Consider the following 16,411-nt stretch of genomic DNA (forward strand, 5'->3'; position numbering starts at 1 on the left):
TGGTACCAGAAGGTGTATGCAAAATCAAGCTAACGTAGGGGTCCTTATCTAGTTGCAGCGAATGAATGCGGCGTTTGTCCGCTAAAGCTGCTAATATCTCCGAAATTGCACGCTGTGAGCAGCATTGATATCTTATCTGTGAAAATCGGCGAGGAGACATAAGGTGAATCCAAGGTAATCCGATGGGCAAATCTGTAATTGTTTGGCTAAGGGTCTATTCCGGGCGTGAACGTGCTTAAGACCAACTACTATCAAGGCCTTCCACGAAAAGGAAGGTTGCATGTAGGCCATCAGCGGGCCCAGAAATGATCATTTGTGGTGTCTGTGGGTGGGGCTCCTGCAGCTGATCGACTGTCATTACCGTTTACATACGTATGCCTGTCTCCTGCATAGGCCTTCTTTCATAAATCTATTCCAAGCATTTTCATTGGATGGATTTCTGACACCAGAGCTATGCTAAGCAATGCTTGTTTTGTAAACCCTGACCTGTCATCTTATCATGAAAACTCAGTTCCATGGCAGTATGTTGTGGATCAAGTTCATCATGCTGCTATACTTGGTGCCTCTGCCCATGTCTGTCATCATTACCTAACCTTCAGTGGTGGCCACCATTGGCTACAAGCCATCCCAGCATGGTGTGAATACTTAGAACTGAAGAGAGCCAAACCCACCCACTGTTCCATGGGTTGAATGGGGGCAGGCACTCCTACTGGTTGAGCCGTGGGTGCGTAGAGGTGGATGCTGTAGCCTAATAGGCTGACTTGTTTGCTGATGTCATTAGTACTCAGGACAGAGAAAAGCTGTAATGCTATTTTCATGGTCCTGTGTCAGGCAGGCATGGTATGTCAGCTATGGAAGTCCCAATTTTGCATGGTTTGATCTGAGTTGTCATCTTTTGTCCTCAAACTAAATAGCTGGATGCCACTAGATAGTGCATTGTGGTAGCTTTCACCACATAATTTTATCTTGCTTGGTTTTTAAATGGTGGTGACATTGGGATCCTACTAGTACGCTTGATACTGGATACCATCAGAGAACTTTCATTAGAAACACTGTGGTGGTCTGTACCACTTTGTTCTATTTTGGTAAGGCATGAAGCAAACTCAGGTGGGGCTAATTGGACCCCCACCTGTGGTGGGGCAAAGTAGGTAAGAATCCCAGGTAGATCTAGTGTAGGGTTATGCCTGACAGGTTCTGGAGGTGAATTAAGTTCTCCATTCCAGCTGAAGAGTTGAGTCTGTAATGAGTTTAGAGATCAATGAAGCAATATCCACAGGCCTGCTGGCCCTGTAAACTTAAAGTGCTGTGTGATAAGGCGACATATGTGTATGTGTGATAAGGCAACATATGTATCAACTTTATGAATTGTGAGTTGGGGTATTCATTGAGACTGACTTTTTAAGTATTTGATACCTCTCCTTTCTCTTGATTTAAATGCAGCATCATGTCCTGCCATCAGCTCACACAATACTTAGCAGCCATGCAATGAGTGTGTCAGATGCCAGCCCTCTTTCTGGCCAGTTGTGTCATGTGCTGGTGAGCTGCATGGCATCTACCAGTCAGTCACTGGATGTGCCAGCTTGGAACCACCAGATGTGCCTTACCCCATGCTCTGCCAGCAGGTGGTGTGATGTACAGCAGCCGGGCCCTGCGTGTGGTGCGCTGGGGCCGCCACACCTGTCACTGCTTGGACGCTGCTGCCCAGCTGCACACCAAGCAGTTTGCACCCAAGAAAGCCCTGATCCTCACTAAGTTTTCAAGATATGAATTTGAGAAAAAGAGGCATGGAAACATTCCGGAGGTCAGTGTGATATTGACTGGATTGGTGGGGCCAGCTGATCAGTACTGTTGATGTTGATGAGTCTCCATTCTTTAGTCACAGGGGCTTGGATGCTACTGTGTGTTGACAGTGGTGGTCCTGTATGAACTGTGATAACAGACCGGTCATTGACTTAGGCGGAGCTGGAGAAGAGACTGAAGGAGCGTGGATCAGACTACAACATGCTGCTTTACCACCACTACCTGCATAAAGGCTGTGAGAACACTGTTGTGCAAGCTCTCCGCAACCAGAACATTGACACAAAGGTTGTTACAAGGTGAGCTGCAAACCTGGTGATCGTGATGCCTCAATGTAATGATTTGGATGGACATTGATACTTGCGAAGGAAATGAACAGGTACTTTCTGTCATTCATTCATGACTGCTGCAGGATTGTTTGATGTATGAATTTATGGAGGTGGTGTTAACTGGATTGAAAAATGTGGGTTAAGAAAAAGTAGGGTACCTGCAGTGCTAAGCCTTAAGCAGACATTGCATGTTGTGAAAGTTGGGAATTGCATGAGTCATGAGGCATGCAATGAAGATGATTTGACATCCATGTTAGCTTTAGCAGCTGGACACTTTAGCCTGGTAATTGATAAAGTTAAAACTGATGAAGAAGGCATGAATGCTTATGACTGATGATCATTTTGTTATCCTCAGGTTCGATTATAAATCCGATGTGATCGAGGAGTCTGACATCGTTTTCACAATGGGCGGCGATGGCACGTTCTTGCTCGGGGCGACGCGCATCCTGCATCCAAACAAGCCTATAGTGGGCATCAACAGCGACCCCACACGCAGCGAGGGCCACCTGCTGCTGCCCAAACGATACTCGGTCAACATCAAGGAGGCTGTTCAGAGGCTGCTCGCAGTAAGCTGAGCTATCATCGCGATTTATCGTTCAATGCGGGGCTGAAATACTCGGTCAGGAATCTCCAACACCATTGACTTGTTTGGCATTGACATTTTGACGAGATGTGACAACTGACGTGACATGCTGCGGCGTCACTGGACCAGCTGTCGCTTTCGTTGATAGGAAGACTTATGCTCAGCTAGATCGGGGCATCGTCGGTGGCAGAATGGACCTTTCTTTGCCTCATGGCTCGCTTTCATTTCCGTGACTTGATTCTGCCTGGCACAAACATGTGCTGACTCGGTGTTGGCACCTCCGTGTCAAGCGCCGTAGATGTGGGCCTTATACTGCCAACATACCGCTGGACCCTCGACACCGCATAAGCAGTTGACGCCCGCCTCTGCTCGCCCATCACGTGTGACCTTGACATGACGGACGGCTCCACCAGGGCAAGTTCCGCTGGCTGTTCCGCAAGCGGATCCGAATGACGCTGATCGGCCAGGACGTGTACAAGCCTCCGGTCGAGCTCCACAACCAGCAGCTGCTCAACCCCGAGTACAGGTCAGGCCCGGCGCCTGCGTCCCGGGGAACGGCGGTCTTGTCTGGTGGCCGAGCTGTGGGGCCTATCACTCAGTCGACAACACGTCCCCAAAACCGGTGAACCAGTCATATTTTGATACCAAGATAGCTTGAGAGGCGGAGGAGTAGTAATCGTCCTGTGATCGAATAAAAGACAATGTTTCCTCCCCAGCAAAGGTTTCCCTTTTCATAGTGTTGAACACTGGAGCACTGCCTGGTGAGGGAATCTTCATAAAACTGCGAGAAAAACCCATGTATGGGATGCACGTTGGGGCAAATTGGTACCCAGCTATCAAGCCAATGTGCTTTACCATTCATGTACACGTGCACTTTACTGTAGCTTGCATACAAAATAAATGAACTGATGTCTCCAGGTACATGTTTTCCTAGTGAATGATCAAACTATACATGACGCAGCGATGCAAAAAAAGTGCAATATGCAGGTAGGCAAATTGTCAGTTTATTTCCAAACGGTTTCTTGGTGATGCCCATTGGCAGGAGCCATCACTGGATGGGAGATCTCCACCTGAACCGGCCGAGTTACCCGCTTGCTGCTGTAGGGTAGTAGAAAGGTGGGATATCAACATACCCAGCTGGTTGAAACCATACAACTGATAGGGCTCTTTGCGCACGACACGCCCGCATCCATCTTGTTCTTGGCGCTGGTCTGTTCCCGTGGTCTGACGTAAATGATATTGAATTTGGTGGTCGTTGGTCTTGTCTGCTGTAAATAATCTGTTATTTCGTGGCCCATCATTTTGTTGCTGTTCGCAAGTGTTCCCTTTCTTCGTGCTTGCTCGCTGAGTATGTTGTCTCAATCGTGCCTTGTTTGTAGTGCCCGTCTCACATGTGAACTCGTCACGCATAGTTCGTATTTCTGGAATATCACCCCCTGCATTGAGGCGACGACAAGCGACGCTTACAATATCGGACTGTTGGAGACTATTGGAGACTATATTATTTTATATTATTGTTATTGGAGACTACATTCATTTTTAGCTATCGAAACTAGCCGACGAAAGGACCTTGGCGTGGGTGCAGTTGGTTAACCTTTAGCGCACTTGCTCTGGTGTTCTTATTAACGTGTTCGGTCCATTGTTTAGATTAAAAACAAAGAGAGACCCAGCTGATAAAAACAAAAAGTCAAATGCAACAAGCTTCAGTTCTCCGGTCCACCATCGATCTGTGCATCAGCAGCTGTATTTCATCATCAGACATAGATCACTGCAGATCAACAGCCATTTCAGCAGCAGTGTACAAAAAGCCGGTAGACACAGGACATTGCCTCAGGACCACAAGCCAATGCCCAGAACGGTGCAAAGCCAGCGTAGCGCGCTCCTTCCTCGGAAACGTCGCCAACCTGTGCCCTGACTGACGTTATTGATAACGATACCTTTACTTGGCTGATATACACCCTCATTGGCCTCTGCAAACTAATGTTAGAGGCAGTCTGTGATGCCTAGCAGCCTTCTACGTGGCATCAAAGTATCGCTGGCTTACCATATTGTGTGACCTGTGACCCACGCCATAGTGCAGTCATGAGCTGACAGCCATGTGGTATCGATGACGAGTTCGAATTGGCTGGCATGTTCACCTCTTTTGCACTCGTAGCTTCATTCATGTTAAGCTGTTGTTCGCAGTGTGTAAACAATGCCATGCAGACTAGAGCAAGTCGTCGTTGGCTTTGTTTTTTTTTCTTAACGCGTCGGCCCTGCCGGGGCAGCTGCGTTGGGTGAGACCGGCACCATGACTTTATGAATTATGTGCAAGCAGCGTTGCTGCACTGACCGCGAACATGACCTGCGGCCGCATGAGTTTCTTCGATCCATCTAACCTCTATACGCCGGTGCGGCTTCTGAACCCGGCCGTCTATGGACAGGTACCTGGACATGGACTGGTCGAACGCCTCCCTGCCCACCAGCTACATGGAGTCCAGCACCATGGTGGAGCCGCGCGGCATCACCTACGCCAAGCAGGCGCGCGTGCTGCCCGTGCTGGCGCTCAACGAGGTAAGCCTGACGCGTCAGAGCGTGGATCAGGCGCACCCCAGCGCGACGGGTCATGGGTCCCCATGTGCCGGGCCGCGCCATGCATGTGAGCAGGCTGCTCGTAACGGCCGAGTGGTGGTGAACCATATCGCGTTCGCGTCGAGCGGATTTTCGCGAGGCTGGAAGAAGTCTTGGTCGTGTCGAAATATGTTCCGTGCTGTTGCGTGCAACCAACGCCAGTTTGACTTGCAACACCTGCAGTACCTCCCGCAGAAGGGTAGAATAGTCTTTTGTGCAGGACATTAGTGGTGGTATTTGAAGTATAATGCGTTACCCGCTGTTTCGCGGAGAATGTGCTAGTTAGTGCGCAGATTTCCGAGAGGCTGGTAGTCATCTAATATCTGGATGGATCCAACTGACCAGAATAGCAGTATTGAGGCGCCCTGCTGTGAGAAACCCAAGTTCCGACTGTGAGCCTCTGGCCACGACCTCCGCCTCCCTGAGGCACCGCCAGCCGAGGCCCCGGATGACTGACCAGACCCGTTCTCTGCCGATGGTGGTTTATGGCCATGTATCTCCACGACATAATTTTCGCAGCAGTTGGCAAGGCTGTCTCCCTAAATGTGCGTCGTGAAAACTGTAGACTAGACGCGTCTGTTATTGAAAATTTTGAATGGTTTGTCCGGCTCAAGCAGTTTTTTATGTTTCACAGTCTCACGTGCCGATACGCCTCCTAAGGGCCTCCCGGTGTCTGGTTATCAGGACATTTCCGGCCATGTTGAGCTCCTGGTGTAACCCAGTTGCGGCCCGCCTGCTCCCGTCCGGCAGGTGTTCATCGCCGAGTGTCTCTCGGCTCGCGTCTCCTACTACGAGATGTCGATCGACGGCGGACCGCAGTTCAAGCAGAAGAGCTCCGGGCTGTGCGTCTCCACCGGCACTGGCTCCACCTCGTGGACCTACAACATCAACAAGCTGACGCCGCAGGTGGTCAGCCAGGTAACCAGTGCTGGACGACTACGGTAGATCCTAGATCCGGTTTTTTGGATTGCTAGCATCAGCGTTATGGTATCGCGTGGTCGAAACTAATTCTAAACGCGTCTCTGACTCACCCCAAACTGTTTCACGGAATGATTGAGACGAGCCGTCAGTGTTACAGATGGACTGATCGTTCGGACTGTCGTCCTGGGCAGGTGTGTTAGTGTGCATACGATGTTTCGGCTAGGCAATTTTCCCGACGCCTTTAGACAGTAATGAGTTCGGAGAAGGATCTGAATGAGGGGTCCTAAGTGTCGTATAATAATATGCCGGCTTCGGCACACTTTTCATAACTAGGCCCATTTTACCACTAGGGTTCACTTGCTTCGTTTTTGTTCGCTGGCGGGAGGCAAGGATCAAAATCATTTGATGAGACTCGGTGAAATTAACATGCACACGATTTAGGCCCAATTTTTACCATTGATGCTGATGTCGGTGTGTTGAGTTCTTTGCATTTTGTAGGGAACAGTGCTGAGACGGGCAACATAAATACATTATCAGATACCACAGCATTTCAGTGACCGCATCTGTACCATTTGTTTGTCAAGTGTAACGACGCCCGTGCGTCAAACAGCTAAAATTATTTTGTTTTGTCTTCGATATTTTGCTCGATATGTTACTTGTCTTTTGGTGTCGACCTTTGGCGTCGGCGTTCATAGTGTCGATCTTTTGCGTACCGGTGTTTTGCGGAATCAATATTTTGCGCATCGATATTTTGTGGTACTGTTTGCCCTTCGATATTTAGGGCATCGATATTTCATCATCAAATTGCTGACAGCGGACCCATACGCGCGCTACAATGTTCAGGCGGAGGATGGAATCCCGTCCCCACCACACGTTTCAGTTGTGTTGAGATAGAAAAAGAGTGAATTTGGTTGCTGACTATGGTCCATGTAAAGGGAATGTTCCAATTTTGAAGATATTGAGGCGGGCATATATGATGAAATAAGCTCGCTTCTACCTGTATGCTTCTAGGCGGAAAAGACTGCTTCTGACAACAAAATGTCTTTATTTGGTAAATACGCTCCTCAATATGTTTTTGATGGCGTCGTGAAACTCTGCATGGCGTTGAGGTGTTGCGAAACAAGCCGCGTGAAATTGCCACTCGAGCACTCGCACGTAGTACTTCAATTCGCCGAGAGATGTCAGAGACGGTGCCGGAAGTCCTCGCTGAGCCAAATATCGTTATGGACTCGTGTTTTGACCCTTTCTCTGGGCGTCCCGGCATGTTTATCCGTGAGTGTAAGAAGTTTGACTTGTGAATACGCGGTTATGGCGTCATTCGTAAGTTATTTGATTGCAAGTCTTTGTTTCCGTAATAACTAGCAGTCGTGTCCAGCTTCTTATATTGTGTAGCACAAAGCGTGGTTCGTAGTTGAGACTGGTGCAGCTTGCCCGCATTGATTGAGAGCCAAATAGTCTTGTTGACCTGGAATACCGAATGGGTTATGGGGTGGTAGGATTCGAATAGCGCTGCTATGGCGTCATGCGTGCCGGAATGACTTTGAAATAGTCTGCACATCTTTGCGAGCGCGTAGCTCAGAAACTAAATTGATCTAGGTTTTAAGAAGGACAAGCCTGTGAACTGCACCGAATGATCTTCTCAATAGCTTTTTTAGTTCAAGAACCCATACAAATGTAGAGCATTGCCTTTAAATAAGTTCACTCATATAATTATATTATTATTTGTCATACATGTATATATATATATATATATATATATATATATATATATATATATATATATATATATATATATAATGCACTCCACTAGGGGGCGTGACAATAAGAGGCTGCCGTTCTTAGACGTACAAACCGAGAAAACAACAGGTTCGGGATGTAGTACCTGAGAACAACAACCAGTCGCTCCTGAAATTCCAGGTGCATCACCTTGACATTGCTAAGAAGGGTGGCATAAGTTGTCTCCAACATGGCTCAGATGCCATTAGCAATGATGGCGCAATTAGGAGGGAAATAAGCCACGTAACCGAACCGTTCCACAGGAGCAAGTACCCAACAGGCTTCATAGGCTTGTAGTCTTAAGAGCACGTTCAACGAGCATGGAAGCGAGGGGGAAGGGAAGGGAAAATCCACACCATCAGTATCCTTACCTTACGATGACTTGTCAGAGAAACAGGTCGTTCTCTGTCGGTCAGACTGGACGAGTACAGAGGCAACCATCCGGGGTGAGACAGGTCTGGTGTAGCGGGGCGTGCATGGTCAGACGGTCGCCGCCGCTTCGAAGTCGCTGGCACTCCATAAAATGATGCGCGGCATCGTGCGTCGCGTTCCCGCTCCACAATAAAAGACTAAAAATAGTTTGCGGAAAATCCCCGAACACCCAGGAAATAATATTATTTTTAAGGAAACACAACGCACGCTGTCACGCACTTTTTACGGAGCGCCGGCGACTGCGGAGGCTCCATCAGCGCTCAGGGATTTTTGCGCAACAGGGGTTGGAGCTAGGGGTCCCCATATGGTAGTGGGCTAACCACTCGGCCATTACGAGATGAATAGGTAAGTTCTATGGCCCAAGTATTGCTCTTCCTAGCTATTTCAGTGGCAGAAACCTAGACTCGTAATGAGAATTCCTCTGTTGAAATCCCCGCAATGCCGAGGAGAAAATTTGGATTGTGACGCGTACTTGGCTGGATGTGAAGACACCACGCAGTCCGTCTCAGAACTCAACGTAACGCCGGCAAACGGCCAGAACGCACCAGACGAGAGCGGTAGCCCGAACAGTTACTTCAACAATCGAATGCAACAACGAAACGGAGCGGAACAGAACATGCCCCCCCCTCCCCCCCCCCCCCCCCCCGCTCCCACGGCCACCTCCCACCTTTTCACATGTCATTGCGTTATGTAGTGTCATTGCGGTGCGCGGCCCGCCGTTTTTCAGACCGATTTGGTGCATTTGATGGCCCAACACGCAATAAACCATCTCAGTTGCCAGGTACCTGGTGTCTGGAAACACTGAGCACCTTGATTCTGGCCTGTTTCAGCTGATGAATGCCCTGAAGCACGAGACCGGCCTGGAGCTGGACTCCAAGGACGAGGCGCTGGTCGGTCGCGTCACAGACCGCGTGAACCAGGTGCTCATCTTCGGGCCCGGTGAGTCTGCAGACCGGCGGACGCGGGTGCACACTGATGGCGTGAGCGCACGGGCGATGGACCGCCGCGCCGATGCCGCTCGATGAACGGCCACGCCCACTCTGGGCCGCTGAGAATGGCCGTGCGGTCCCGCCGGCGCGGGCTGGCTCCTCACGACCGGCTGTTGCATTGTACTGCCGTGAAGTTCGAAACGCGTGGTGCTGGACTCAAATGGCCTTAGTAGTTTTGTAGAATGCATTGTCTTGCACCCAGCGATGCAGCATTAGCATGGTATTCTTTGCGCGTCATGCGCGACAACCTAACAGCTGCCGTTGGGCTAGAAACCATGGGTCGCCGTCATCTGGATGGTATAACGCGGCATGAACCGTGTGACTAGAGTGCAAATCCTACACAGAGTGGATGTACGTGACGTACCAACCGCTATCGGCCATACTCCGCAATACGTGACCCCCCATGACCTCTTCACAGAGGAGAACCGCATGTGCTACACGATCCGTGACCCGGTCATGTCGGCGCCGCGTTCGGCGGCCGAGAAGCGGCCCCGCGGCCTGGCGCGCCGGCTGGAGGTCCGCTCGCGCTGCTTCGACGCCAACCTCGTGGTCGACGGCGGCCTCTCGTTCCCCTTCAACGACGGCACCGTGGCCATCTTGGACATCCACGACGATGACGCGCTGCGCACGGTCGTCCTGGACGACTGACGCGGCGCTCCGCGTGACCGGGTGCGCGGCGCGGCGGCACCGCCCCGGGACGGGGCGGCTTGGCGGAGACCGCTCCGCTGGGTCGGGCGGCCAGCGGCAGGCGGCCGCCGACGGTCAGCAACCGCTGGCTCTTGTTACACGGTGAATTTGGCCTGTGTGGCCGTTCAGGACGCCTGTTTTGTTTGGAGGACTGTTTGCAGCGGAGGAGCACGTTAGCGCGTTGCTGCCCTCGGTGAAATATGCACGCGGCTGGTGCGTCGTCGGTGTGCAGCCGTCATTGGCGATTGATTGGAGGCGCACAGGGGCGTGTCCCGCTATTGACCGGGTCCGCAGTGACACGGCGGACGGGCCGGACGAGCTGCCCCACCGTCCAGCAGCGCGGAGAGGCCGCGGGGCCGACCCAGTGATCCAATGCCTGCCGGGCAACCCGCTTAAAACAGCAGGACCTCGAGCATCACAATTCATTCATGTTAGGCACGGGCAGGGAGGTGACAAGCGCTTCCAATGCTTGTGTATTGTTTATCAGGATGCCGTGTTACGAGCGTCTGTCTGTGACTTCTCTGGGATTTCTACCCCCGAATATGTTTGCCACATCAGGGTATGAACGTGGGCATGTTTAATAACAAATATATGCAGAACTTTTGTTGAGTCGGTCACATGAGCACACGATATTGAAACGCGATAACTGACGGGAACTGAAAACGTCTGCAGTAGCACTCGACGTCGGAAGGAGTGTCCCCATCGGGCGTTATGTTCAAGGTTATTTATAAATCACCTGTTTCGTTCCATGTTCTGATGGTCTCTCGCAAACTTTGTCCAGCGAAGTCACGGCAGTAGAAAGCCAGTGGTGATTACCGCCGTCTTGTTCCTTTTTAGAACAACTAGCTTCACAAAACAGCCGCGGGCGTGTTTGTGTATGTTCACGTCACGCTTGCCACCGAAAAAGGCGAGTGCGCACCGTATATTACGTGACAATGTAAACACAGATGGCACACACCTCCAACGGCAAGTGACTAGAAGCGACCGTTCGGGACCCACGTGAAGCTGAAGTCCACACCAAGCGCGGCCTTCGCATGGCAGCGCTCGCCTCCACCGAGAGCTGTCAAGTGACGTGCCTCGCTGATTTCGTGTCGTCGCTAGGCAACGACACCTGCATCGCTTGCCATTTACAAACGTCATGCGCCAAAACCAAAACGTGCGCGGCCATTCATTGACCTAAGCTTGCCTACCCATGCATGAGGTGAGTTGGGGGCATGTGAGGTGCCTTGTTACAGCATGGTACGTAGCCCGGTCGCTGGGTGCAGCTCGTAATGAAAGACAGTTACTGGGGTGCGAATGGAAAACAGATCCGTTACATTTCCAGCCGGTGCCAATCCGAACAGATACATTTGATACATTGGATACACCTCCCCATGAATGACCCACAACTACGCGACGAAGCCTCCAGACACCACGGGGCTGTTATGACGGCATTGACGACGCCTAAATTTTCGGCCCGAGGGACGCCCAATACAGGAGCAAATAGTCCTTTGTTTCGTGTTTTGAGGATCACGACTATGACAAACAACTGATCGGTAGAACCGCGAAGCTCAAATTACAAGGTACATCATGAAACATTGATAATCTGATTTCCGAACACCTCGGTCGGTACACCGTATACGTGTTCCTGCGGACCCCAAGTAAGCCTAGCTCACATCTCACCAATGAGTTCGCAAGGCAAGACAAAGACGGAGTTACTTCAAACACGCGTTAAGGGCACTGGGAATCATTACGAGGCTCCGACCAATGACAGCCCTTACCCGGGAGGTCCGTATAGCTGACACGGAAATCATCGCATGGCAATGACCATCGGTTCCTGGCCGTGATCTCACATTCTCGTATAGCGCACCAAACGCACATGGGTGACGCCACTCATCCAAGAGTTGATAAAAGTAATCGGAATATCTCTGTGGCGAATGATATCGGCCACAGAGCTTGTCACCTCGAACCAAATTTAACTGTGGCGTCTGTGATCTCAGCATGCAAAAACGGCACCACTTAGTGGGAGGTACGAAATACCGTGCCTAGCATACACGACAACAGATGACAATACATATTGGAGCATCTCTATAAGTCAAACGCCTACGGGCTTCAAGGGGTGATGCCCGCTGCTCGAACGGTGATTGACAGGCTTGTGCTTAACTCTGGGTTGAGTCAAACTCGACTCCGCAATGACCCGCACTTTTGTGTAATGCAGTTGGATTCCATTCTTCGCAAAAACTTAGGTCGAGCTTGGAGATCAGAAAACCGCATTATACAACAATTCACGAACGGACTGAAGCCACAGTATAATTTACGGCACGTTCTTATTATGAGAGCTCTTGGGTGAGAGGTAGGTTAAATAGCCTGTGCCCATGAAGTGATGGAAAAAGACCAAAAATTCAACACACCTCGCATTGGAGCTCCCTCAGGAATAAGCATCGAACACAGACATGTGTTCACTACACCAATGAGTCGAACTGGATGCTTAGAGCGGAACTGAGCGCGAGCCTGATGACTAGAGACGGTGATATGTGACCTGATCACATGCCATAGTAAGGCGTGACTTGTAGCAGCCTGAGCCGTTCACGGACCGCAGGAGCGTGCATGGCTGCGGTGACGGGTCTCGCCGCCACCGCCGAACCCGCAGCGGGCACAGCACTACGCCGGCCCGGCGAGCGGACAGCGCGCATGCGCGGCCAGCGCCGCCGCTTGCGGCCGGCCCGGCCCGGACGAGCCCGGATCGGAGTCGGGGCGGCTCGGCGAGCCAGGCCCATCCGCCGCGACGGCCGCCGCCGCCGCCCTCGCCGCTCTACGCCTCCTTATCTTTCTCTTGAGGCGGGTCATTGCTGAAACGGCGGAGACATGGTGACACACACATCCATGAACGAGCAGCCCCGGCGTCGCCCGCCCAATATGGAAGTCCGACTCCACCCGCGCGTCACGAACCGACGCGCAACCCTCAGATCCTGCGGAGTATTCTCCATGCGCGGCACACTCCTGCCTTGTGGGTGCGCGTCAAACTGTGTATCACGCAATCCATACAAAACGGTACGTCTGAAACAAGCCAGTCACAAAATACGCCTTTCAACTTAAGTGCGCCCAAATGAAACCATTTCTATGGCAACAACAGCATACATACGTACGTACTTGAGTGTCAAATAAAAAAGGCATGCCACTTACTCATGATAGTATGGTACAAAAGTTTCATATTGTTCTGGTGTTCACTGAAATGTGCACGGGGCCTGGAACAGGTGACGATTTGTAAAACAGTATCTGAGACACATGTCAAGAAATAATAATGCAGCGAGCTCTGGGGGTAGTGAGCCGCCACGTGCGGTGCCAGGAACGCAAAACGGATTACACCACTGGCGGTGCGGTCCACGCGGCCCACCCAGCACGCAGCCGGCTGGCGCGCGACAGGTCGGGTCTCTGACCTGTCCCCGTCGTCCCCGGTCGACTCGGACGCGCCTGGTGGAGCCGGATCCTGCTGCCCAAACGGCTCTCCCAGCTCCGCAACCTCACCAGACAGGTAGCGCCAGCAGTAGCAGACGAGACGCTGCCGAAACACGGACACCGTCAGCCCCCAGCCGGCCAACCTCAACGCGCCCCAGCGTCACCGGAGCCGGGATCTGGTCGCGTCCAGCGTCACCGGAGCCGGGACCCGGCCGCGACGCAGCGTCACCGGCGCCGGCCGTGCTGAGAGGCTGAGCCCGGCCGCCGCCGGTATTGCCGGACAGTCTGATACTTAACCGCGTCGGGTCCGTCATTTCGCCAGCGCTGGACGTGTCGCCGGGTGACCCGACCGCGCACACTGTGCGCGGTGCCTGACAGCCGGTCTGGTGGCAGGTCTGCAGACTGAGCAGGATCGCGTACCCAGTAGTGGCGGAGGTTGACGGCGGCCAGCATCCACAGCAGGACGTGCACCACAAGACCGACGACCACCACGTTGTCGGGCAACGGCTTCAGCAGGCTGGGCCCCAGCAGCTGGCTGTACCAGTACGTCCGCGTCAGGAACCTGGGCGGATCGCGGCCGAGTGTCAGCACCGCCGGCCGTACCAGCTGCTGGGTGGGGCCGGGGGAGCACTGACCATCACGATCGCTCGTCAGAGAGCACGAGTAGGACGCGCTTGAACGGGACGCGGCTAGAACAGATCGGTCTACAGACTGGGGACAATATGTGCACTGAGCAGCAGCCCACAACTGAGGAGTGATTGTTGCCTGCTGCGGCATCGTTTTGAAGGGACTATTGGAAGCCGAACGGCAATCCCCAGTCGCTTTGTTTCATTCGATATGACGAAACTGCAATGACTGCAAAACTCGATCTCCGACAACACACAAGCGGCGCCGCTGACCGGCCGCAGCCCGCTGCTATCAGGGGGCACCAACACCACGACAGGCCGTCGCCGCGGAGGCGACTGACCAGAGCGGCAGCAGCGCCATCAGGCAGAAGCCAGCCAGCGCCTGGCGCGCGGGCAGAGGAGCGCCGCGCCGTCCTAGCGCCAGGCGCAGCAGACCCAGCGGCACGTCCGGCAGGTGGTGCAGGATCAGCACCCACAGCAGCAGGTGCGGCAGCCTGTCGGGCGGACGTACGGCGGCGTCAGCGCTGGCGGGCCCCGACAGCGCCTGCCGGGCCACACGGAGACGGTCCCGCCGCAGCGACAGAGCGGCCCGGTGCCATCGCACGCGGGACGGTGTCGCCGCCTGGTGCTGCGCGCCGCGCTGATCTTCCACCGATCGCTGGTGGCAGCGGTAGGCCTTGGCTGGCCGGGAGCATCCACTCACCCGGCGAACGCGGCCCGGAAGCATCCACACACCCGGCGAACGCGGCCCGAGAACATCCACTCACCCGGCGAACGCGGCCAGCGCCACGATGGCCAGTAGTAGGGTGCAGGGTGCGGCCAGCACGCCGCCGTACAGGCCGGGCGGCACCAGCCAGTAGAGCGAGCTGCAGACGGACAGCGCGGCCAGCGCCCAGTGCAGCGGGCTCAGCTCACCACCTGGCCACGGCACCGACATGGTCAGCGACGCACACGACCAACGCAGCTGGCGTGGAACAGCTGCTCTTGAGCTAATCTGTCACGGTATTCAAAATGGCCTGTGCTGGAATGACTGCCATCTGGTTCATAGGCATGCCTGCCAGTAATCACGCAGCATACAAAACACCTTACATGGTACCTATGCAAACAGACGCCGTATTCTGCATGCGGATCTTCCTCAAGTTTATTTAAAACAGCCTAACTACAACTTGGAAGTGCATATTACACGGGGTGGCACAGCTGAATTCCATATTTATTTGTAGCATTTTGATCCAGTGTCATATTCTGCGCGACTTGGCTTTTTGATGGTTTTGGAGATAGCAATTAACCAGTGGCCAAAATCATCTTGTCGTTGCCGTTTAGCGAAGCTGTTTTGCGCTATTGTCCTATGACGAGGTCAGCTATATGCCGTCTTTGGCAGACATATCCTTTTCTGACACAAACCATGGCAAATAGACTGAAATGATGCTCAGTGAAGCCACACATAAGGCACGAAAGCCTAAAAACATAATCGCATGTGTTGCATTCGATCGTTGGCACGGTATTTTCTACGTTTTCTGAGCCTAAGGTACCTGAATACACAGGCGCGGCCAGGGGTGTAACATCCTATTCAATTAGGGGCCACAGTCCCCCCCCCCCCTTTTCCCCAATTGGGAAGTGAAAGTGGTCCAAACTCGAGGAGAAACACGTTTTTGTGCATTTTGGTGGCAGTTTTAGCCATTCTTTTGCTGCTCGACCCCCTCCCCCCTCCTACTTCGCTCATGAGCCCTCCTAGTGAGGGTTTTTCGGAGCACCAGGCCGAGGCCTGCTCAAACCGAGCAGTTTTCTGTGGCGGGCGGTCACAATCGCCATCGCAGACCTCCTGAACAGACCTCCTGACCTCCTGAATCCGGACGGTCGTGCACAGCCCGGAGCTCACCGAGCTGTCGGATGAGGAGCTGCTGGAGGAGCTGACCGAGCAGGAGGTGTGAGAGGTCATGCGCCCGCCATCCCGCCGTCCCGGCCTGGGCCCCAGCCTCCTGGTCCGACTGCGATTTAGAGGACTTAGACTCCCGCGGGCCATCCACTGCGGATACCTCATGGTCTTGGTAAAGGACCGGACCAGCCGGGCCACGCACCCAACCTGCGGCCGCTGTGCCAATGCCCACCACACGGGAGTTTTACGCGGAAAACCCGCGCTGCGCCACTTGCGAAGGCCCGCACGCAGCTTGGGACCGCCGCGCCTGTCCCACTTGGCGTATGCAGCGCGAAGCGCCGACGAAGCGCCAG

General features: G+C 53.2%; 2 protein-coding genes across 4 annotated transcripts; one reads left to right on the forward strand and one right to left on the reverse strand.

The window, feature by feature from the left end:
- The first annotated feature begins 43 nt into the window (after positions 1 to 43).
- Positions 44 to 10,728, forward strand: LOC119100997 (NAD kinase 2, mitochondrial). 3 transcript variants are annotated; one of them, XM_037224233.1, is made up of 9 exons: positions 44 to 174; positions 1,620 to 1,801; positions 1,957 to 2,096; positions 2,482 to 2,692; positions 3,123 to 3,235; positions 5,133 to 5,262; positions 6,070 to 6,237; positions 9,279 to 9,387; positions 9,856 to 10,728. In XM_037224233.1, the coding sequence occupies exons 2-9, from the start codon at positions 1,631 to 1,633 to the stop codon at positions 10,083 to 10,085; spliced, it is 1,272 nt and encodes a 423-aa protein (XP_037080128.1). In that variant the 5' UTR covers positions 44 to 174; positions 1,620 to 1,630; the 3' UTR covers positions 10,086 to 10,728. The 3 variants fall into 3 exon arrangements, with proteins under 3 accessions (XP_037080128.1, XP_037080127.1, XP_037080129.1); XM_037224232.1 differs by having other exon boundaries at positions 1,623 to 1,801; XM_037224234.1 differs by having other exon boundaries at positions 44 to 163; positions 1,623 to 1,801.
- A 2,145-nt stretch (positions 10,729 to 12,873) lies between these two features.
- On the reverse strand, positions 12,874 to 14,566 carry LOC119099804 (uncharacterized). The gene is made up of 4 exons (XM_037222883.1): positions 14,527 to 14,566; positions 13,980 to 14,121; positions 13,541 to 13,662; positions 12,874 to 12,952 (listed from the first exon to the last, which is right to left on the reverse strand). Exons 1-4 carry the CDS (start codon positions 14,544 to 14,546, stop codon positions 12,916 to 12,918), a joined length of 321 nt encoding a protein of 106 aa, XP_037078778.1. The 5' UTR covers positions 14,547 to 14,566; the 3' UTR covers positions 12,874 to 12,915.
- Between the last annotated feature and the right edge of the window lie 1,845 nt (positions 14,567 to 16,411).

The sequence above is a fragment of the Pollicipes pollicipes genome, unplaced genomic scaffold (assembly GCF_011947565.3).
Source record: "Pollicipes pollicipes isolate AB1234 unplaced genomic scaffold, Ppol_2.1 Scaffold_4881;HRSCAF=5763_pilon_pilon_pilon, whole genome shotgun sequence".
NCBI lineage: Eukaryota > Metazoa > Arthropoda > Thecostraca > Pollicipedomorpha > Pollicipedidae > Pollicipes > Pollicipes pollicipes.